Source organism: Dama dama, chromosome 8, assembly GCF_033118175.1.
Source record: "Dama dama isolate Ldn47 chromosome 8, ASM3311817v1, whole genome shotgun sequence".
In the NCBI taxonomy this organism is placed as follows: domain Eukaryota; kingdom Metazoa; phylum Chordata; class Mammalia; order Artiodactyla; family Cervidae; genus Dama; species Dama dama.
Genome location: NC_083688.1, coordinates 36,848,285 through 36,873,065, shown reverse-complemented (window position 1 = coordinate 36,873,065; position 24,781 = coordinate 36,848,285). Strand labels below are relative to the sequence as shown.

Genomic DNA, 24,781 nt, shown 5'->3' with positions numbered 1-24,781 from the left:
ATAATCCCTTGATCGGGGTTGCTCAGTTGGGGCACCATTGGCATTTGGGGTCAGATAATTCTCTGTCCTGTGCTTTGTAGGATGTTTAGTAGCATCTCTGGCTTCTACCCACTAGACGCCAGTAATACCTCCTCCCTCTGATTTGTTACAAACACAAATGACTCTAGACATTGCCAGATATCCCTAAGGTGTGGGGAGGGGTGAGAATTGCCCTGGATGGAGATCCACTGACCTAGATTTTTCGTTTGCCTGCTAGTTATCAGGCCCTATCTTCCTTCCATATCTGTGCTCTAGCCATGTCAGCTGCTCCTCATCAGCACCATTACTGGCCTCCTTATTCTTCCATTGCATTTGATCTTCAGAACTCCAGCCCAAGATCAAGACCAAAAGCCACCTTTTCTTTCCAGCCCCAGTGATCTGCATGCTCCTGGGGCAGAAACCAACAGCCATCTGGACTGGTATGCCTACACATTGTGCCATCAAGCTCCATGCAATGCCCCACTTGTCATTCCTTGTCTTGTCTCCCTCAAGTCCCCACCCCATGCTCACATAGACAGTGTTGTAGGTTGAGGCTCTTATAGGACATGGTGTTCTGGGAGTCATGAAGGGCTGAAATCCAGTCTAGGCATGAGCCTGTGCTTCCATTTCTCACCTTCCCAAACCCTTCCACTTGCTCCTGCTTTCCTCTAGTATGTAACAGTTCTCACCTATCATTTCTAATTTTTACAAACACCCACAGGAAGGTAGATTTTACCAGAGAGGAAACTGAAGTCCAGAGAGGTGATAATCAAGCTCATTAAGTAGGCAAGGTGGGATTCAAATCCAATTCCATCTGACTTTCTACAAAGCTATACTGTTTCTTGGTTTCTGTGTTAGAACTCTTCTAACCAGGGTCATCAGCCACCTTGGGCTATTGAACCTAGTCTTTACTTTGCTGTCTTCAATTCATTAAACCTCAGCTGCATTTGAACTAACCTTCATTTCTTCTTGAAGATTTCCATTCCTCTGGTGACACCACACTCTGCCAGTTTTCCTTGCATCTGTGGCTCTTTCTGCTGTCTCCTTTGAGAGCTCATCTTCTTTGCCTGCCTCTCTAACATTGGGGTTCCCCAGAGATGCAACCTAGACCCTTTGTACTTCCCACTGTATCTTTTCTTTGGAAGACCTCCTCTCCTGCTTCATTTATTTACCATTTGTGTCCTGATAGGCTGAGGTCATCTAATTTTATATCTCTAAACTAGCCTTCTCTCCTGGCCTCTAGACCTTTTCAACTAGTTTCTCCAAATAGATGATCTACAGACATTTCAGATTCTCCCTGGAATGAGCTCTTGTCCTGATGTTCTCTATTTCAGATGATGGACCCATTCACATAAATGCAAAACCTGGGAGCTTCCTTTGATTACTCCTTCATCCTTACCTACACATTCTGCTAATCACAGAGTTCTACACATTTTGTCTCCTAAATATTTCTAATTTTTTTTATCCCTATTTACTCCATAACCCAAGCTTTCATCATCTCTTCCTTGGGCCTCTTGCTTGGGCCAGTGTCTAACTGAATTTACAAGTCTCCTGGCTTGTCTCCTAAAATCCAACCTTAACACCAAAGTGATCTCTCTAAATGCAGATCTGACTATATCACCAATATGCTTAAACTAATTTGCTAATTTCTCGCTATACAGAGGGTGAAACTCTAGCTTCTTTGTGTGATAAATGGGGCCTCCATGTTTTGTGTTTTTTTGGCTACCTCTCCTGCCTATAAGCGCCAAATGCTTGAAGGTTCCCTGAGAATATAATGTGGTTTATTCCAAACCTATTTTCATTCTGGTCATGTTACCTGGAATGCCCTCATAACCTGCACTTCTGCCTAGAAAATTCCTACTCATTCTTTGTAATTTCATTCAAGATCTAGGCTCCCCTCTTCTCTATCTGTATAATATTTTAGATGTATTTTTATTGTTATTTTTACTTTATTTATTATTCTTATCTCTTTGTGTGTCCATCTCTCCCACTAGATTGCAAATGGTTTGAGAATAGAAATTATCATTGTATCTGGGGTAGTTAACATTAATGTTTGTGTTTAGTAGATATTTAATAAATATTTGTTGAATGAATTAGTTTACTAATTAACAAATACATCTAAATGACTCATTCTTTTGTAGGACAGTGTATAATTCAATGGATTTTAATACTGTTAACTTAAAACTAGCTCAAATATTGTGTAAGAAAATTAATATTCTGAATATTCTGTCAAATATTATAATTCTAGGCCAAATATAAATGACGACATGTGTTACAACTAAGGAATCCACTTTAAATGTGCTGTCAGTATTTTCTTGATTTGATTATATTCACTTATTCCTTCAGTAAATATTTATTGGATGTCTACTGAATGCTAGGCACTGTTCAAAGTGCTGGAGAAACTGCAGGGAATTAAACAAAATACAAGCCCTCAAGGAGAATTTTATAAAATTCATATGTCTAAAGTAAACATCTTTAAAACAGAATTTAAAATAATAGTTGTTTAAGCAGATGTCTCTAAGTTACTAGAAAACACATTTAGAATTGCTTCATGTCATCACAGAAAGATTTTCATTGCAAGCTAGAAAAGAAACTGTAATGTGAAAATGTTGAGTTTTTGAATGTTTACACCTTCTGGTTTTTCTTAGAAGCTTCCCAGACCATTCACCCCACAGTTATTTGAATGATAAAGAGCACCTTCTCCAACTACAGAGCTTCTGTTCATGTGTGCATATATCACACTGAGTGAGCCATTGAAGGGGACTCTAGAAGTGAAGTTAGCTCTCAGAGTTTATGCGTACATCCAGCTTAAAAGGATGTACAAAGGAACACATCCACATAAGAGTTGGCCATAGCTTCTGCAGGTATTTGGGTCTAAAGAATGATCAGATTGAGCTGGTGTTATTTGGAGAGTCTAATATATGTTCAGTTAATCAACAATTATGTATTGATATTCAAGGAAAAATACACAGAAGGAGATCTCAATTTATCTTCAAGAAATATACAGTCTAGCTGGAAGTATATCAAACAAAAACCAAAATAATGACAGTGACTGTCACTGAGTGGTAATTGTCACATTGAGAGCAGATGTTAAAAGCCAGGATGTCAGTTTAAGAGAACTCACTTCCTGTTGCCATGTCCATTGGAGTTTTGTGCCAAGACTACTTAGAAGAAACATGGAAAAGAACCCATCTCTGAAACTAAGAAATTATCAAAACCTGATGAATTGAGCATTCTGCATTTCCGGAGATAAATCTGATATACTTTGCACACTGTTAATTCCTTGCTTGCTGGATCTAATACCACACATGATATCAGGCAGTCTTCCCCATGTTTCGTTCAAAGGAAGATGGATTCTTTCCCTTTAACTTCAGACCTGTCCATCCAGTTGTTTACCCAATAAGTCTGCTGCTGCTGCTGCTAAGTCGCTTCAGTCGTGTCCGACCCTGTGTGACCCCATAGACGGCAGCCCACCAGACTCCCCTGTCCCTGGGATTCTCCAGGCAAGAACACTGGAGTGGGTTGCCATTTCCTCCTCCAATGCAAGAAAGTGAAAAGTGAAAATGAAGTCGCTCAGTCGTGTCCGACTCTTAGCGACCCCATGGACTGCAGCCTACCAGGCTCCTCCGTCCATGGGATTTTCCAGGCAAGAGTACTGGAGTGGGGGTTTAATGTCTAACAGACCTCTCAAGCTTAACATGTCTAAAACTAGACTCCTGATATCCCCAGACTTGTTTCTTCTTCATCTTGCCCATCTTTATCAGTGACAAGGCCAAAAATCTTTGACATCTTTTTCTCCTACACTCAACTTCTAGTCAATCAACATTTTGCCCTCGATTAGTTTTATCTTCTACTAACCCCCTAGCTAACAAAGGTCCATCTGGTCAAGGCTGTGGTTTTTCCAATGGTCATGTCTGGATGTGAGAGTTGGACTGTGAAGAAAGCTGAGTGCCGAAAAATTGATGTTTTTGAACTGTGGTGTTGGAGAAGACTCTTGAGAGTCCTTTGGACTGCAAGAAGATCCAACCAGTCCATCCTAAAGGAGATCAGTCCTGGGTGTTCATTGGAAGGACTGATGCTGAAGCTGAAACTCCAATACTTTGGCCACCTGATGCAAAGAACTGACTCATTGGAAAAGACCCTGATGCTAGCAAAGATTGAAGGCAGGAGAAGGGGATGACAGAAGATGAGATGGTTGGATGGCATCACCGACTGGATGGACATGAGTTTGAGCAAGATCTGGGAGTTGGTGATGGACAGGGGAACCTGGCGTGCTACAGTGCATGGGGTTGCAAAGAGTCGGACACGACTGAGTGACTGAACTGAACTTATTATGACCCATCAGGCTATATTATTTGAAACTCAATAATGTCCCTTATCTTATTTTTTCTACTCTTCTGTCCTTCACCTGACTCTAGGCTCACAGTCTCTAGGCTGTTTCTTGACACACAAGACATACCTAGGACCTTTACACTTGCTGATCCCTTTTTATAAAATGCTTTTTTTGGGAAATACCTACATGGCAGATCCTTCATTTCATTCAGATCCTTACTCAAAAATCACCTGCAGGAGAAGGCCTTCCCTGGCCTTTCTGTCTAAAACATTGACACTTTGCCTGCCATTTCTCTCCATCTGCTTTACTTCTCCTTTGCACTGGGGAGCAGAGATTTTTTTATATGCTTTGTTCCCTGTTGTATCCCAGAACCTTGAATAGGACCAGGTACACAGTAGGTGGCCTGTAAATATTTGTAGAATGACTGTTGAATGGATTTGAGCAAATGCTTTATGTGCTTTTCCAATATGGGCACTAGGTGCTTCTCCGTAATGAGTACCACTGTGGTGCCAGGATCTTGGTCTGTAGCTCAGAGTCCCCTCTATACCAACATAGAGATTGATTCAGGGATTTCAGCTAGTCTTTCCAGTTGAGGCTTCCTTTGATACTGAGCTGCATTGATTCACCATTTGCAGAATCCTTGTCTTCCCAAGTTTTTCAATTTTTTGCTAGCTCTCGTTCTTCTAGATCAGTGGTTTTCAACCGTAGCTAACGTGAGAGTCACTAGGGGGAACTTAAGCAAATCTCACAGTGATTCTAACTTAATTGGTCTGGTTAGGGGAACAAGTGAGACCTGAGCCTCCTAGGTTTTAAAAGCTCCCTGGGTGATTATACTACATACAAGCCAGGGTTGCAAATCACCACCCTAAGTGAATTCCTGGGTCTCAGTTGTGCTCATTAATCTGCAATCACACTCTCTGCTTTCATGTCTACGTTGATTTGAGAGGCTGCATTGTTGAAAATGTAACCTCAGAGTGTTATATGTTTGTACTTACACAACTGCATTATAAACACCTCAGCCACTCAAAGTGATGTAATGAAGCAGAGAATGTGCTTCCTGGCAGAGACCTTCAGCGGTAGACAAATTGAATGAGTATGGGTTGTAAAGTCAGTGTAATTCAGCAAATGTTTATTGAGCACCTATTGTGCACCCAATGCCTAACACTGAATTTAGTATTGTGATGGTGACAGAGGCTGTGGAGGAGGAGAATCCCAGCTACATCTCTGCCCTCAGGGAATTAGATTGTTGAGAAGGCAGCAAGAAAAAATAATATACTAAGAAGGGTCTAACTGTAGGTTACTGATTCCATGAAATGCAAGAACAAGAGAAGGACTGGAGAATAGAAAGTCAAAATGGCCAGCATCTGAGGATATTGCCTTATGAGAGAGAAAGAGGACAATTAAATCATTAAGAGGGATAATATCAATATCAATAACCATAAGTAAAGAGATCTGCCTAGGCCCTTGAAATAAAAAGGACTCATTGAGTGCTAATAGAAAACAATAATTTGTATTTTGTGCTCTGCCCAAAGTTCCATCTTAATTAATTACTAATTTTGCCTAAAGGAGATCACCATGATTTTTGTAGTAATTATGATGACGATGTGTGTGTGCTCAGTTGTGTCCAACTCTCTGTGGCCCCAGAGACTGTAGCCCACCAGGCTCCTCTGCCCATGGAATTTTCCAAGCAAGAAAACTGGAGAGGGTTGCCATTTCCACTTCTAGGGGAACTTCCCGACCTAGAGATAGAATCTGAGTTTCTCCTGTGTCTCCTACTTTGGCAGGCAGATTCTTTACCACTGCGCCACCCAAGAAGCCCATTATGATGATAATTTAAGCCTATTGATTTACCCTAGAAACACTCATCTGATGAGGAAGGAAGATCTTGAAGATCAGCCCTACCTTGAAAATAATCTTATGAATGATGTTCTTTTTTAATACAATCTTTAAAAGTTACTTTCTGTTTGTAGTTATTACAAAATATTGGCAATATTCCCCATGTTGCACAATACACCCTTGAGCCTATCTTACACACAATAGTTTGTGCCACAAACTATTGGGTGAAAGATGTTAATTGTTGTTGACTGTTCCCTTCAGCCAGTTCTTGGACATAGATCTTCTTTGTCTTCTTCTAGGAATCTGACCTCACATTTCGACTGGCCAGTGGACTTGTTATATGGCAGCCCATGTGGGAACACAGACAGCCTGAAGTCTCCGGCTTCACAGCACTGGTGAAGCCCATCAGGAACATCATTACAGGTTTGTGACTCAAACACCTAGTGGGATGGTCTCAGCATACATAGGAATGAAGGTGATGGGTGGTTTGCTCTTAAGAAACCAAGAGGAAGAAAATTCCTCCAGGGAGTTGTCTAGGGGCCCCTGGGTGCAGGGTTCATTTACATGATGAGAAACTCTAAATCAGGAGCACATGCTGTGGATAGTATGACTTTGGGTAAGTCATTTAAACTTCCTGTGCCTCCATTTCCTCATCTGTAACATGGGAGTTACAGATATAACTCCCATATAAATATAGTGTAACAAGTACTTACAGGATTATGATGAAGAATAAATGAGCTGATATATGTAAAATTGCTTAGAAGAATGCCAGGCACATAGGAAGTAAATAAGTGGTAGCCATTATTATTATTTCATCTTAATCATAATTATGATGGATGGAGTAGCAGCGCCTTAACAGTCTTGCTTTAGTGGAGGTTTGTTGTTGTTTGCTATCAAAGCATTTCACTGCTGGGATTGTCTAATGAAAGAGTCCTATTGTCGAGCTGTGGAAAGAGTACAACGTGATAGCTTGAAAAGTGCCTGGAAAGCTCATGCCTCACCCCAGATCTTTTATCATGTATATAACCTGACCTCCCCCAAGTGCTTTTATGTCTTTAAGTTTTAGTTGCTCAGTTGTGTCTGACTCTTTGTGACCACATGGACTATAGCCTGCCAGGCTCCTCTGTCCATGGAATTCTCCAGGCAAGAATACTGGAGTGGGTAGCCTATCCCTTTTCCTGCAGATCTTTCTGACCCAGGAATTGAACCAAGGTCTCCTGCATTGCAGGCAGATTCTTTACCAACTGAGCTATCAGGGAAGCCCCAGATTCCGTGTTCCTTAACATTTTCATCTGTAAAATGGGTCTGGTAATATACCATAAGCTACTATAGGGTTATTGTAAGTATTAAATGAGTTGATATATGTAAAAACACTTAGAAAAGAACTTGACAGATATTAGGTAGAGTGTGTGCTCAGTCACTCGGTCTTGTCTGACTCTTTGTGACCCCATGAACTGCAGCCCAATAGGATCCTCTGTCCACAGAATTTCCCAGGCAAGAATACTGGAGTGGGTTTCCATTTCCTACTCCAGGGGATTTCTGACCCAGGGATTGAACCCACATCTCCTTCGTATCCTGCATTGGCAGGCTGATTCTTTACCACCGAGTCACCTGGGAAGCTCATGTTAGGTACTATGTGGATGTTAACTGTTACAATTTTCAGTATGGCTAATTTTTTAGCACCTTAACCTATCGAGTTGGACTGAATAGATGAAGAAATCTATATTGATAACCTAGAAATGCAAAGATTTTTTCATTGGTCATTTGATTTCTCTTACAATACAAGCTATTAAATGTCTTCTTTCAAGGTATTAATAATCTATTAAAATGGGTTTTTGATTCAAAAAAAGAGATGAATTTCCCTGATGGCTCAGATGGTAAAGAATCTGCCTGCAGTGCAAGAGACTCAGGTTCAGTCACTGAGTCAGGAAGATCCCCTGGAGGAGGAAATGGCAACCCACTCCAGTATTCTTGCCTGGAGAATTCTATGGACAGAGGAGCCTTGTGGGTTACAGTTCATGGGGTTGAAAAGAGTTGGACATGACTGAACACGCAGGCACACATTGAAACATATATGTTATCATATGCAAAAAATAAAAGAAACAAGGAAATAAAATACCTTACATAACTTATATAATCTTATAAAATTTGTGATGAGATTTCATCCATATTTGCAGCTAAGAGAAGCTCTCCTATCAATAGTCAAAGTCAGACCTGTGAATCACCAAATCAAGACACAAGACACCGAGAGGTGAGTATATTATAACCATAAGAAGAAAGGTAGATATTCTTTGAACATAGCGAGGTTTGAAGGGTAGGATTTGACCAGTGCTTTATCTTAGTAGCTGGCATGTAACACTTAATAAATGTTAGTTATCATTATTCATTCCACATTAAAGTATCTTGTTCTCAATTACTGAATCTCCTAATATTTGCTAGGCAACCCTAATATAAGTAACATAATACCATAGCAGATGTGGAGGAGAAAGTAGAGAGGAGGCTTAAGATGCAGTCCTACCCCTAAAGGAAACTAAAGTTTAAAGACAAATCCACATAAAACAGAAGATGTGTAATAAAACAATATAATTTGATGTATGTTCGCCATGCACAACTTGATTCAGAAAAGAAAGAAATGAAGGCCAGGGTAGTTCAAAGTCACATAGAAATGTATACCATCATTAATTTAATATGTGTTAGATGACCTGCTTTCACATTCAGTTCAACATGTGGAAAATACAATTTACTGTTATCCATCAAAATTGGATCCTCTTTCCAACTCATGCATTATTGCCAGGATTATTATTATTATGCATTATCATCATCCTTTTTACCCTCAAAACTGAAAATGTTAACATCTTAATATGTCTCCTACAGAGCAATTGCTAAGTATAGACACTGTGCTTTATATGCTATATTTCGTCTACTCTCAGATATAAATTTTTTTCACTTTTAACACATTTGAAATATAGTGTATTTTTCATGATCTTTGGCCTCTTACAATCTCTCTGCCTGGTAGAAATCTTGATGTGATTGTCATTCTTGTGCAGCAAAATGTGATCATTTCGGCATCTAAGTTTGCAGAATCAGGGTCAGTGGCTTAGGAGAATGTCAGAGGGGATAGTGGAACACTCATAAGAAATAACACTCTTGATGGAGCATAAATTATTCTGTGGGAAAAATATATATCAACAGCTCTGAGTTGAAATTTATAAATGTGAAAACACTTTAGGAACACCTACACCGATTTATTTCAGTTATATTTTCCTTTTTACATATACATGGGATGTATTTATACTTCTCAAGTGGCTCAGTGGTAAAGAATCCAGCTGCCTATGCAGGATATACAGGAGATGTAGGTTCGATCCCTGGGTTGGGAAGATACCCAGGAGAAGGAAGTGGTAACCCACTCTAGTATTCTTGCCTGGGAAATTCCATGGACAGAGGAGCCTGGTGGATTACCGTCCATAGGGTCACAAAGAGTCACACAAAAACAGCATGCACATGCATGGGGTGGATATATAATCAAAAGATCTGCATAAATAAGGATAAGTAGACCTTTTTAATAACTATAAAATAAAAAGTCCTCACTACTAAGAACTTAACTAACAGAATTTTTTTTTAGATCATACATAAAATAACAGTGTCTTATAACTGAAGACATCTTGGATACAATGAAATACATAAGTTCAACATTTCAGTCTTTTTAATCCTCTCCATTTGATTTCTTGCTGAGTTATATTGTTTTCTTTTCATTCTGTTGCTAGATGTGCACTGCTACCTTCTAAATCCAGGTCCTCCTGTGTAGATTGCAGCTGGAACCACCTGATTGGATTTTCTACCTCTAGCCTCTCCTACTTCATATAAATATAGTTCATAATGCCTGATTAATCTTCCTAATGCATCATTTATTTATTAACTCATCATTCCACAGAGGCTTATTATATACAAGGCCCCATCCTTTTATTGCATCCTTTCCTCCTTAGGTGCCTTTAGTGGGTCCCCTCACCTCAAGATCAAACTCCTCTCCCTGGTTCTCTGTGCCTTCCACCACCTAGCATCCTCCTTCTTAGGTGACCTCAATTATCCCTTCAGTTAGTAAAGCGCTGCTCCCAGGATGCAGGGCTTGCGGCATTAGCCTCTGAGGCTTTGCTCAGACAATTCCCTCATACTGGATTGCTCTTTCCTCCCTTCACCTATCTAAATTGTATCTTTCCTTTAGGGACCAATTTAGACCTTGACCCCCCCTTAAACTCTTATCTAATTGCTTTAACCCGCACTGTCCAGTATGACAGCCACCAGATCCATTTGGCTACTGAGCACCTGAAATATGATTATTTTGAATTGATCAAATAGTCTAAACTGGTGTTAAGTGTAAAATGTACACCATATTTTGAAGAAAATGTAAATATCTTAGTAATATTTATATTGATGACATGTTGAAATTAAAATTTTGGATTAAACAGAATATATAGGTAAAATTTTAATTTTGCCTATTTCATTTCACGATTTTAAAAATAAGATATGTGTCTCCTGTTTGTGGCTTGCATTGTACTTTTTTTTTTTTTTGCATTGTACTTCTATTGAACATGATGCTATAATCTGTGTTTACTTGTTTTAAAACTTAACTGTAAGTTCTTGATTTCAAGGCTCAAATTCATCTAATATATTTTTTATCTCCAAAGCATCTAACATGAAACGTACATAGTATGTTCTTGCTTAAGGATTCTTTGATCAAATTCAGAAGACTTATTTTATCAAATTTCTAGCTGTATTCTATTCTTTCTATGCATATGGTTGAACAATACTTTCTTATTTTACATGAAAATACAACAGAAATTGTAAGGGGGTAAAATTCTGTGATCAGTTTTTGTGGATCTATCTTTTAGCAAAGAAATTTATCTGTAATACTGATGGGAAAATATCTCACATTGGGCAGAATTACATTTATCAGATAAATGTAATTAAAGTAAGCTACTTTGTCAATAAAGTGAAATGAATTTGTGCTTACAAATAAAGGTTATTGTATTCAATTGGGAAAATGTCTTACATCTCCCCTCTAATGAATGATGAAAAACTCTGAACCTTGCACTTTTGTTTTCATGTTTTGGCTTTGATTTGATTAGCTGTTTCTCACTTACCCTTGTTTTCTGCCTCATGCCTCTATTCCATTCACCTCAGTACTGACATATCTTTGATGAATTATTGTTTTGTAGCTCTTCTTCTGTAGATACTGGATATGGAGGTGAAAAGAGAAAAGAATCAAGGGCAAAATGAAATAAAGGACATAAAAGTACTTAGCTTAATAGGCTTCTAATGATATAGGGGCTTTTTAGAAGCCTGTTTCTCTTCCTTCTTAGATGAAGGCAAAATCCCTTTGTCTATGACATATTTATGCTTCAAATTTTGTTTAATTTAAAAAACAATGTATGTACAATATGATAATTCTAGAAGATATTCCTGAAGGAAAAAAACCCCACTAATCTACTATCTCCAACCCCAAAAGGGACTCCAGGTGGTCTGTGAAACGTTCCAGTCAGATTCCATCTCCCCCAAGGCCACCATTTCAGGCTGCCACCGAGGAAACTCCCTTGATGGAAGTCTGTCCTCCCAAACTTCCCAGGAAAGAGGACCATCACACTCCAGGTACATGACTGCAATATGATGGACAAAAATGTATTTCCAGATCCTCAAAATTAAATATGCATTTCCAGCTACTTGTATAGCCTCTCTGTCTCTTAAAATGTGTAAATGTGTGATATTTGTATACATATTCTGGGTCAAAGTATAATTAGGTGAATACATCCAGAAATGAGTTATAAATAGCTCATTTAAATACATCCAGGCAGACGTGGTAAGACATGATTTAATGAGATGTCTGAATTGAATAATATTTTAAATATTTAAAAGCAGAAGCTCAAATGATGCTACCAAAAGATTATGTTGCAGGAATGTGAAAGGATCAACTTTAATGTATAAAAATACTTTATACTAGCAGATCCTTGTATTAAGAATGGGTGCCTCTAAAGTATGCACAGGGAATTCGGAAGTCTGTTCTTTGTGAACATTCCAAAGCTGCCTCTGTTAACTGGTGTCATAGTGAATTTGCTTACCAATGCCTTCTCTAGGGACAAACATTAGCCCACTTCTTCCTGCTCCCTGATGAAATTAAGGAAACCTGGATTCATGAGGTTTGCCTTTGTGGCCATCCATAAACTCCAGTTAACAGGGGAGGAGACCATTTGTATATACCTGTTTTCAAATAAGGTTACTGTCTATTGGATAGTGTTTTAAAAGGAGGTATGTTTAAAATACCTTTATTGAAGTATAATTTATATACCATAAAATTCACCCTTTTAAGTGTACCCTTTAATGGCTTTTAACAAATTTCCAAAATTCTGCAACTATCAACACACTTCAGTTTCAGAACACTTCTATAACCCCCCCAAATATCCCCTCTGCCTATCTCAGCCACTGCCATTCCCACACCCTGATCTGGATGATCTCTTATCATGCTTTTTGTCTATATATGGTTGCAATTCTGGATACTCCAAATAAGTGGAATTATACCATGTGTGGTCTTTTAACAGTATTTGACTTCTTTCCTTTAGCGTGGTGTTTTAGATCATTGCATATGTCAATAGTTCATTCTTCTTTATTGCTGTAATATATCCGTACAACAATATTCTATTATTTGGAGGTACTACATTTTGTTTATCCTTGCATCAGTTGACGGGTGTTTGGGTTGTTTATAACTTTTTTGTCTATTGTGAATAACACTTTGATGAACATTATATATAAATTTTTGGATGAGCAAATGTTTTTAATTCTGTTGGATAGACACCTGGGAATGAAATTGCTGGGTTGTATGGTAAATTTAAGTCTTAATTCTTTTTTGAGAACTATCAAACTGTTTTGAAAAATGGCTATACCATTTTACCTTCCCACCAAAAATATCTGGGGGTTCATTTCTCTTTATATCCTTGACAGACTGTACTATTGTTATTTTATTACAGCCTTTCTAGTGGGTGTGATGTGGGATCTGACTGTGGCTTTAATTTATATCTTCCTAGTGAGCAATGATGTTAAGTATATTTTCATGTCTTTATAAACTATTTGAGTATCTTCTTAGGTGAAATACCTATTTAAACATTTTGCCCAAGTTTTAACTGGGTCATTTGTCCTCTTATTATTGAATTGTAAGAGCTTTTATGTATTCTGAATACAAGTCTTTATACCTCTCCTCACCCTGGAAAAAGATCCATTGATATTTCCTCTCAGTATTAACTTGCCTTTTTGTTCTAAAATGATCTACCTTCTTCTGGCACCAGACAGATAAAAGAGAGTAAATGCATAAATAAATTATTTTCAGTTTAAGAATAGGAAGGCAAACAGGACGGGGTGGGCTCTTTCTCTTAGACACCTAAATAATATGGAGGAGATGGCCTCAGGAAGATCTGGGAAGAGCAACCCAGGCAGAGGGAACAAGCCTAAAGGCTTTGAAGTGGGAATAAGTTCAGTGTATTCCAGGAATGGAGGGAAGGCCAGTGTGACCAGGGGCTAGTGATGAGCAAGTGGGCAAGGTGAGGGAATCAAGCCAGAGAGGCCATAAGCGGTCAGATCAGGGAGCAGCCAGGAGGCCATGGTCAGAAATCTGAATTTTGTTCCAGGTGTGATGAAAAGTCATTGAAGTTGTTTGAGCAGTGGAGTGTAATGTCACTGAATTATACCTCTTAAAGATCACTCCAGATGGTTTATGAGAATAGACTTGGAACGAAAAGACACAGAGATTAGTTAGGAGACACTTGCCATGGTCCGGGTGGGAGAAGAGGTGGCTTGGTTAGGGTGGAGGTAGTAAGGGTAGAAAGGCTGAGGTGAGGCTGCAGTTGGGACATATTTAAGATAGAGCTGCTGTGACTGGATGTGAAAAGTGAGAAAAAGGAAAGAATCAAGCATAACTTAAGTTTTTGGCTTGAATAACTCTGTGAGTAGTTATTAAATTTATGACAGGAGGAACACTGAGAAAAATCATGTATGAAAGTATTCTGAACCTACTTTCTTCTACCTGTGTCTGTGGCCCCCACCGGATTGTCCAAGCCACTCGTCACCTCCTGCCTGGAGTCTTGCAACAGCCTGCTTATTAGTCTCCTCTTATTTACTCTTATAACTGCCCAATAAAGGATATACAGTCATGAAAAAACTTAATCATGCCACTCCTGTACTTTAACTTTTTCAATGGCTGCCCACTGGTATCAAGATAAAATTCAAAATCCTTGAAATACCCCTCAAAGCTCCACACTATCTGGCTGCTATCAAGTTCTCCTGTCTGACATCAGGCGATTACTCACATCCTATCACTCGACTCCAATGTCTTTTGAGTTCTTCACATGCAATGTACTTCCTCTTTAGCTCTGAGATTTGGAGTATGTTATTCCATCTGCCTGGATGGTTCTTCCATCTCTCTTTACTTAACCAGCTCCTCATTCTTCAAGACTCAATTTAAACATCATTTCCTTACTTCCTAGAGAAGCTTTGGCAAATTTTAAATCTGATCACAGAACTCCCTGTGTTCTCTTCCAGTACAAATGGCAACCATAATTCAAAGACCTGTGTTGTCTAATAGATTAGACAACAGCTAATAGACTAGTTGTCTAATAGTTATCTCCTTCACTGGACTGTAAAATGCATGAGCAAGGGACCAAATCTCCTTTATTCATTGCTCTATTTCTAGTGCCTGGCACATGGCCTTAATGAAGGGCACTGAATAAGTGAATAAATTTAATCTTCACAACAGCTGCACAAAGAAGACACTGTTCTTGTTTTAGAGATGAGGAACTGAAGCATAGAGAGATTAAATGACTCATTCAAGGACACACAGCTAGAAAGCAGATCTAGATTTGAGCTTAATCTAGACAGTTGCATGGTCTACACTCTTCACTACTCTTCCACAAGAAGACTGGTCTTTAGGTGGAGCACAGTGGTTCCTATAGCAAACTCCCCATCTTCTGAATTATGTTTTTATGGAAGCCTCTTTGTTTTTGATCCCTCAGTAAATTAAAGGAGGAAGTGTTGTGGTTCTTTGCCATAATTGGTCATTTTGGGGAACAAATGCTTAACATCACCTTCCCTGACCTCTCCCAATAGACCTGAAACTCAGTCCGTATTTGGTTCTGACCTACTTGGATCTTTCAGTACTTTAACCCGCATGGCCATTCTATCCTTCCTGTCACTTTCTCCTCTTCTTTTGCATGTTAGGCTGGTTTCCTTCCCCTTACCTTTCAAGCTGAATCTTTGCAGACTTTTCCTTTGGCTTCTCCTCCATGGCCCTCTTCTTACTGTTGGTGTTTCCCTCTCCTCCCACATTCTCCCTCTGAGTAGTCTTATTTGCTGCCATAGTTTCAATCACTCACTGTATGTTCAGTTCCGTTCAGTTGCTCAGTCGTGTTGAACTCTTGGTGACCCCATAAACCGCAGCAAGCCAGGCCTCCCTGTCCATCACCAACTCCCAGAGTCCACCTAAACCCATGTCCATTGAGTCAGTGATGCCATCCAACCGTCTCATCCTCTGTCATCCCCTTCTCCTCCTGCCCTCAATCTTTCCCAGCATCAGAGTCTTTTCAAATGAGTCAGCTCTTCACAACAGGTGGCCAAAGTACTGGAGTTTCAGTTTCAACATCAGTCCCTCCAATGAACACCCAGGACTGATCTCCTTTAGGATGGACTGGTTGGCTCTCCTTGCAGTCCAAGGGACTCTCAAGAGTCTTCTCCAATACCACAGTTCAAAAGCATCAATTCTTCGGCACTTAGCTTTCTTCACAGTCCAATTCTCACATCCATACATGACTACTGGAAAAACCATAGCCTTGGCTAGATGGACCTTTGTTGGCAAAGTAATGTCTCTGCTTTTTAATATGCTGTCTAGGTTGGTCATAACTTTCCTTCCAAGGAGCAAGTGTCTTTTAATTTCATGGCTGCAATCCGAATCTGCAGTGATTTTAGAGTCCAGAAAACTAAAGTCAGCTATGGTTTCCACTGTTTCTCCATCTATTTGCCATGAAATGATGGGACGAGATGCCATGATCTTAGTTTTCTAAATGTTGAGCTTTAAGCCAACGTTTCACTCTCCTCTTTCACTTTTATCAAGAGACTCTTTAGTTCTTCTTCACTTTCTGCCATAAGGGTGGTGTCATCTGCATATCTGAGATTATTGATATTTCTCCCAACAATCTTGATTCCAGCTTGTGCTTCATCCAGCCCAGTGTTTCTCATGATGTACTCTGCATATAAGTTAAATAAGCAGGGTGACAATATACAGCCTTGACATACTCCTTTTCCTATTTGGAACCGGTCTGTTGTTCCATGTCCAGTTCTAACTGTTGCTTCCTGACCTGCATACAGGTTTATCAAGAGGCAGGTCAGGTGGTCTGGTATTCCCATCTCTTTCAGAATTTTCCACAGTTTATTGTGATCCACACAGTCAAAGGCTTTGGCATAGCCAATAAAGCAGAAATAGATGTTTTTCTGGAACTCTCTTGCTTTTTCGATGATCCAGCGGATGTTGACCATTTGATTGTTGGTTCCTCTGCATTTTCTAAAACCAGCCTGAACATCTGGAAGTTCACGGTTCACATATTGCTGAAGCCTGGCTTGGAGAATTTTGAGCATTACTTTACTAGTGTGTGAGATGGGTGCAATTGTGTGGTAGTTTGAGCATTCTTTGGGATTGCCTTTCTTTGGGATTGGAATGAAAACTGACCTTTGCCAGCCCTGTGGCCATTGCTGAGTTTTCCAAATTTGCTGGCATATTGAGTGCAGCACTTTGACAGCATCATCTTTTAGGATTTGAAATAGCTCAACTGGAATTCCATCACCTCCACTAGCTTTGTTCGTAGTGAGGCTTCCTAAGGCCCACCTGACTTCACATTCCAGGGTGTCTGGCTCTGGGTGAGTGGCAGTGATTACATCTTCGTGATTATCTGGATCATGAAGATCTTTTTTGTATAGTTCTTCTGTGTATTCTTGTCACCCCTTCTTAATATCTTCTGCTTCTGTTAGGTCCATACCATTTCTGTTCTTCATTGAGCCCATCTTTGCATGAAATGTTCCCTTGCTATCTCTAATTTTCTCAAAGAGATCTCTAGTCTTCCCCATTCTGTTGTTTTCCTCTATTTCTTTCATTGGTCACTGAGGAAGCCTTTCTTATCTTTTCTTGCTATTCTTTGGAACTCTGCTTTCAAATGGGTATATCTTTCCTTTTCTCCTTTGCTTTTCACTTCTATTCTTTTCACAGCTATTTGTAAGGCCTCCTCAGACAGCCATTTTGCTTTTTTGCATTTCTTTCTCTTGGGGATGGTCTTGCTCCCTGTCTCCTGTACAATGTCACAAACCTCCGTCCATAATTCATCATGCACTCTGTCAGATCTAGTCCCTTAAATCTATTTCTCACTTCTGCTCTATAGTCATAAGGGATTTGATTTAGGTCATACCTGAATAGTCTAGTGGTTTTCCCCACTTTCTTCAATTTAAGTCTGAATTTGACAATAGGGAATTCATGATCTGAGCTACAGTCTGCTCCCAGTCTTGTTTTTGCTGACTGTATAGAGCTTCTCCATCTTTGGCTGCAAAAGATATAAGCAATCTGATTTCCGTGTTGACCATCTGGTGACGTCCATGTGTAGAGTCTTCTCCTGTGTTGTTGGAAGAGGGTGTTTGCTATGACCAGTGCGTTCTCTTGGCAGAACTCTGTTAGGCTTTGCCCTGCTTCATTCTGTACTCCATGGCCAAATTTGCCTGTTACTCCAAGTGTTTCTTGACTTCCTACTTTTGCATTCCAATCCCCCATAATGAAAAGGATATCTTTTTTGGGTGTTAGTTCTAAAAGGTCTTGTAGGTCTTCATAGAACTGTTCAACTTCAGCTTCTTCAGCATTACTGATCGGGGCATAGACTTGAATTACCGTGATATTGAGTGGTTTGCCTTGGAAGTGAACAGAGATCAGTCTGTTATTTTTGAGATTGCATCCAAGTACTCCATTTTGGACTCTTTTGTTGACTATGATGGCTACTCCATTTCTTCTAAGGGATTCCTGCCCACAGTAGTAGATGGATGACCCTCAAACGTTTACATCTAACCTAGAGAACTCTTTAAAGCTCCAAACCCATGTTATCAAGAGACTGATAGAAAGCTCTTCTTGTTCCTCCCAGGTAACTCAAACTCAGTCTGTCTAAAACCAAATGCATTCTCCTGCCTCCTGTATTTCAGTAGATGGTACCACTATCAACCCAGACATCCTAGTCAATAATGTGAGGTTTACTCCCTTCCAAGACCTTTACATTCTGCCTTCTTAATCTCTCTCAAATCCTCTCCTCCTCTCCAACCTTAGAGTCACTGACTTAGTTCAGATGCTTATCATTTCTTATTTGGATTTCTGTAGGTTATCATAATGGTATCTCTATATTCAGTGCTGCCTCCTTTTAGTCCATTACCTATATAATGTTACAAAAGTAATTTAAAATACATATCTCATCATTCTATTCCCTTGTTAACAAATCCTCAGTGGCCATGTATAGTTTTTAGGATACATTTCAAACTCCTTAGTCATCATACCTAAGTCTTCATGGTCATTCATGCCCGAGCTCACCTTTCTCAATTTTTCACTTGACACTTCTTTTTCCATGCTTATTTTCGATACCAAAATCTACATTAGCTAACAGTTGCAATACAAGTTACCAAAATTTCTTAGCAGCTTAAAATGAAAGACATTTATTATCTCACACAGTTTCTGAGGATCACATATCTAGAAACCACTTAGCTACATGACTGTGGCTCAGGGTCTCTCAATAACAAGCCAGATCTGCAGTCATCTGAAGACTTGAATGGGCTGGAGAGTCTGCTTTCAAGGTGATTCATCTAGCTGTTGACCGAAGGGTTTAGTTCTTCAACACCGGGGCTTCTTCAAAGAGCTTCTGTTGACATGGCAACTGGCTTCCCCAAAAACACATTATCCAAGAAAGTGGATGAGGATCCAAAATGGAAGCTTCACTGTCTATTATAACCTAATCTCCAGATGGAATCTTCAGTGTCTTTTATAAGCTAATTACCAAGGTAAATGCCATCAACTCTTCTATATTCTGTGTATCACACCAGTCAATCCTGGTATAGTGAGAGGACATTACACAAGGTGGTGAATGCTAGGAGGCAGGTATTGAGGGCTATTTTGGAGGCTAATTTTAATAAACAATAATGATAACAATGTAACCATCATTTGATGTATAGAGATAGATATATATATAGATGACTCTATGTCTATATTTTTATTATGTTATTAAGGATCTTCATATGCCTTCTTCACTAATTCTGTTATACATATTCCAAGGAGTTTAATTTAAATGTAATGTCTTACCTCAAATATAATACTGTGCTTCTGCCTGACTTTAAAAAATTGTGAAACAATGTTAGGGTGAAATATTGAGGTCATAAAATACCCAGGAACTTAAATTTCCTGCATAATTTTTCTCAACCATACTAAGCATAGAAATTTGCAAATATTAAATAGCATATGATCTTTTTTCCTCTGATAAAATTGATTGTTAATGGCTTTATTTTGATTTGCCTGTAAAGACAAAGATAACAATGATGTTCAAAGTTTCCTCTTTGTGAAAGGACATTGTTTTTTCCCATTTTTGAATATTGCCATGCTCAATCGTCTATGTATATATGCATTCTTTGGCATACATATATGTACACAGTCACCCATAGCACACATAAAACTACATGTGTGAATCAGTGGCACTTTAGAAAAATGAATTATGTCTCCTCTTTGCCTAGCTGCAGTGGCTGGTTGCCATGGAAATGATGTACAAGGTAGACCTTTCAGAAAATGCTAATTCTAATGTGTCTTCATTGGAGGAGTTCATGTATTAATCGGAAATAAAGAGAACTTTAATAACAAAACAATGCAAATATGTTAGGAACAAAAGCTATCTGCTTTTATCAAAGAAATCCAATTCACTATCTCTTTTGTCCTGACCTTGACTGAGCCAAGCATCACTCTTTATGGAACTCTGCAATCATAGAAGAGATAGCTAGTTTTTTAAAATTAATGTCAGATTTCATCTTTAATTACCATATGCATAGAGTTAATTTCTGCTTCATTAAGTACTACACGGGGTCAGGTCTAATTTCCACAGTTCTCTGCCTCCATAGATTATCTATTATTTCTAAAGTGTTTTCCTGCTTCAGATGTACTCTACTTGCATCTCCCAACACTAATTAATAATAACTTGGTTTCCTTAAAGCCATAGTTGCTTGGAAAATATACTAAGACAATTCCTATCTTTTTTTGATACCCTTTTTTGTCATAATGAATTCTATGCATATCAAAGAAGTATATGCTAATTATGGAAAAATTTTAAGGTATCAAATATTTTTTAAAAATCAAAAATCATCCATGAGCTTATCAGGTAGATATAAACATTATTTTTTTGTATATATACTCCTCTTCATTACTTTTATGTATACCATTTAGAATAAAACTGATATTCGTCCTTTCAGAAAGTTTTCATTTTTTCCCTACAAAATAACTTATAGAATCATAGAATATTAAGATTGGAAAGAACTCTTCTATCATACAGTGAGCTAGCTTCATACCATCTTTACTCAAGTAAGTTTCTTTCTCACATTTAATTAGGTAGATAGTTTATTATAATTAGTTAATTACAATAACTTTTATTGGTTATTTAGTGACAAGTTGATTGACACTTCTGTCCTAAGTGAAAAATTATTGTTTATTCTTGCCCTTTGTTGATTATTCACCCCAGTGTAACTCACACTTTAAGCCAAATAAACTGGTACTTGAGTAACATTTACAATTGAGGTACTTCACGTTATAATGTTTGCTATAGCGAGACCTGTTAACGTCATTCTTGTTTCAAATAGAGTTTCTTTAAACATCAGCAATTGAAATGTGAATTTACTTAGCAAATTTTGATTGCCTACGTTACAGACTCGTTTTTAGTCTCTGAGTGCAGCTCTTTATCGGTGGGAGTTTTGCTGTTATACGTCTGATTATCAGTTGACCTTATCTGTTAGAAAGTAGTTAATGACTATGAGATTCAACTGTACATTAGTAATTACTTTCAGTCAAATAAACTTTGTATGTAGACATAAATATAATCATCTGGCACCCTCAGGGAGACAAAACTGTCAACATATCATTCCAGTTAGTGTTTCCATGTAGGGATTGTTTTGGATGTTGGCTTACAAGTACAAAAGTCACGCATTATTTGTTTCTCAAGGGCAATTGTCCTACAATCTTATTAAAATTATTTAAGAATTACCTGGAGAAATTAGGAGTATAGGATGAATAGATATAAACTACTATATGTAAAATAGACAGGCAACAAGGATTTATAGTATAACAGAGGGAATTATATTCAACATCTTCTAATAATCTATAATAGAAAACCAAATCATTTTGCTATGCACTTGAATCTAACATTTTAAATCAAGTATATTTCAATAAGGAAAAAAAGATTAACTGGAGATATTATAAAGACTCCTACATCGTGTTGCCAGCAATAGTGGCTTAGTAAGTTTGGGATAAGACTTGGGAGTTTTTCATTTTTACCAACTCCCCTTCTCCCTACCCCCCTCTTTGAGGGGCAAAGGGGCAGAGCAGCTGTGGGGAACTCTGTGGAGGGTGATTAATAAGATCTGTGACCTTCTATGACAGCCGTAAGCAGATCTCTGGGAGGGAGGAGTCTGGGGAAGGAATCGGTGTCCTTTTTCCTTCCCACATCCTGTGGGAGCCTCCTTCTGCAGAATTCATCCTGGAGCCAAAGGCCTGGGAGCCTCCTGTACAGTCTGTACAGACCAATCTTTCCAGACATGGAGGTGGAGAAAGGTGGAGAGTGGATGGGATCAGGGAGCAGGGGTTGGAGGCAAGTAAGAGATATACTGCCCCCCAAATTACACATATAAATATTTACATTACATATTTATTATATATGTATATTTTATATATAACATATATACAGAGTTCTGTATAAAAATGTGTATATCATACAAAATATATATAGTGTATATATGAATAGACTTTCTGTATATATAAGTAGTGGATTTTTAGTCCATATTGAGAAAGTTCACGGTCTTAGTTGGCTGAAATTCTCTAAAAACAGAGGAAGTACACAACACTGAAGTGGTTAGCTTCATGTATTTTCCCAGGTGAATACACTAGAGTAATCAGCACCCAGATAAAACAGAACATTACAAGCACCCCAATCTGATAGATCATGTAACACCTAATTCATGTTTGTTAAATGTATATACTACCAGCATTTATTTGCCCATTCTCCTTTGGCTGACTTTGAGAATGTTCTCTAGTTTTTTATTGTAACAAAATTGCTGCAACAAACATCCTTATGCATATCTTCCTGTGTACATGAGCAAGAGTTTTTCTAAGGTAGAATTTTTTGATCATAAGGTAAGGACTAAAGTCGACTCAGTTCAGTTCAGTTCAGTTCAGTCGCTCAGTCATGTCCGACACTTTGCGACCCCATGAATCACAGCACACCAGGCCTCCCTGTCCATCACCAACTCCCGGAGTTTACTCAAACTCATGTCCATCAAGTCGGTGATGCCATCCAGCCATCTCATCCTCTGTCGCCCCTTCTCCTCCTGCCCCCAATCCCTCCTAGCATCAGAGTCTCTTCTAATGAGTCAACTCTTCACATAAGGTGGCCAAAGTATTGGAGTTTCAGCTTCAGCATCAGTCCCTCCAGTGAACACCCAGGACTGATCTCATTTAGGATGGACTGGTTGGATCTCCTTGCAGTCCAAGGGACTCTCAAGAGTCTTCTCCAACACCACAGTTCAAAAGCATCAATTCTTCTGCACTCAGCTTTCTTCACCATCCAACTCTCACATCCATACATGACCACTGGAAAAACCATGGCCTTGACTAGATACTGCCAAACTGCACCCTGAGAGAGTCTGCCAGCAGTGTATGAGCATTCCCAAGTATTTTTACCCTCAGTAATACTCATGTCTTCAGTTTTCTGTAGTCTCACAGATCTGTTGAGTGTGAAGTGGTATCCCATTGTGGTCTAAGTCTACATTTCCCTGACTGTTCGCGAAGTGAAGTCTCTCTTATGTGTATTCCTTCTTTATGTTTTCTTTCTGGTGAAATTTCCTTCCATACCCTTTGCCCCATTTGAGCTATTTGTCTTCTTTCTGTCTTAAAAGCATTCTTTTTTAGGAAGAAGACTAATCCTTTGCAGGCTAAATACATCACAATTATGTTTTACATTTAGTAAACTTTTCAATTTGTTTATGTTTTTAATAGAAGTTTTACATTTGAAATAGTCAGATTTATCAGGACTCTCTTAAAATAGTCGGGGATGTTATCTTCTTTAAGAATCCTTTCACCCATACTCAGTCACATCCAACGCTGTGACTCCCCACTGACTGTACCCCTCCAGGCTCCTCTGCCCATGGGGCTTCCCAGGCAAGAATACTGGCGTGGGTGGCCATTGCTTTCTCCAGGAGTTCTTCCTGACCCGCGGATGGAAGCCATGTCTCCTGCATTGGCAGGCAGATTCTTTAACACTGAGCCACCTGGCCCCTGGGATCCTGTCATACTAGGTCATAAATATTCTTAGTGTTCTGTTTTGCCTTTTCAAAGTCTCTAGTTCATCTAAAGTTGCCTTTTTCTTTTTTTTTGATACATGATGGTATGAAATAAGGATTTTGTTCTACCACATAAATAACTTAATTTTTCTCTCACCATTTCTTGGATGGTTATTTTCCTGCAAATGTGTAACTTTATTGAGTATTAGGGTCAGTGTACACATACGTACGAGTATGATTTTGGGTTCTCCATTCTATTGCATCTCTCTGTTTGCCTGATTCTACCAATATACTATTGTCTTGTTATTATACTTGTTTCTGATTTTTGTTATTGGTTTTAATAAGTTAATAATAAGTTTTATAAAAGGTTTTCTGTATCTACCAAGAAAATCATGTGGGTATGTTCTCCTATAATTTTTTTTAGGTAGTAAATTACTTTAATAGACTTTCTAATAGTAAGCCATCCTTAAATTCCTGGGGAAAAACCAACTTGTGCATTGCTGGATGGAGTTTGTTAATATTTTGTTATTTTTACATCCATGCTCATAAATGTGCCTTGTGGTTTTCCTCTCCTGACAGTTCTTGTCTGATTTCAGTAGCAAATTTACAATAGTCTCATGAACGCCTTCCTTTTCTGTCTTTGGAACACTTTGTATAAAACTAGAAATTCCCTTTTCCTTAATGTTTAATGAAATTTGACTGTAAACTTTCTGGGCTTGATACATTTTTAAAATAAATTTTATTTACCACAATTTCCTTTTTAAAGGTGGTGGGCCTATTTAGGTTTTAGTTTCTTCTTGACTCAGTGCAGTTGAATAAATATGTGTTCATCTGGGTATTCAAACTTTTAATCCCCTTAATCATAGTGTTTCCCTCTATTTCTGAAACCATCACCATATCTAGTTATGTCTGCTTTTTCAATGATAGTATCTTGATCACACCTTTTATTGTATTTCTTGATTAATTTTT

General features: G+C 38.6%; 1 protein-coding gene across 2 annotated transcripts in view; it reads left to right on the top strand.

Annotated features, from left to right (window-relative positions):
• Window positions 1-24,781, top strand: part of UNC80 (unc-80 homolog, NALCN channel complex subunit) — a 226,726-nt gene that overhangs the window by 8,728 nt on the left and 193,217 nt on the right. For both annotated transcript variants that reach the window (XM_061147929.1, XM_061147928.1), the window contains exons 5-7: window positions 6,487-6,610; window positions 8,365-8,438; window positions 11,691-11,830. In XM_061147929.1, the coding sequence (XP_061003912.1) occupies window positions 6,487-6,610; window positions 8,365-8,438; window positions 11,691-11,830 (338 nt within the window). The remainder of the gene's footprint in view (window positions 1-6,486; window positions 6,611-8,364; window positions 8,439-11,690; window positions 11,831-24,781) is intronic.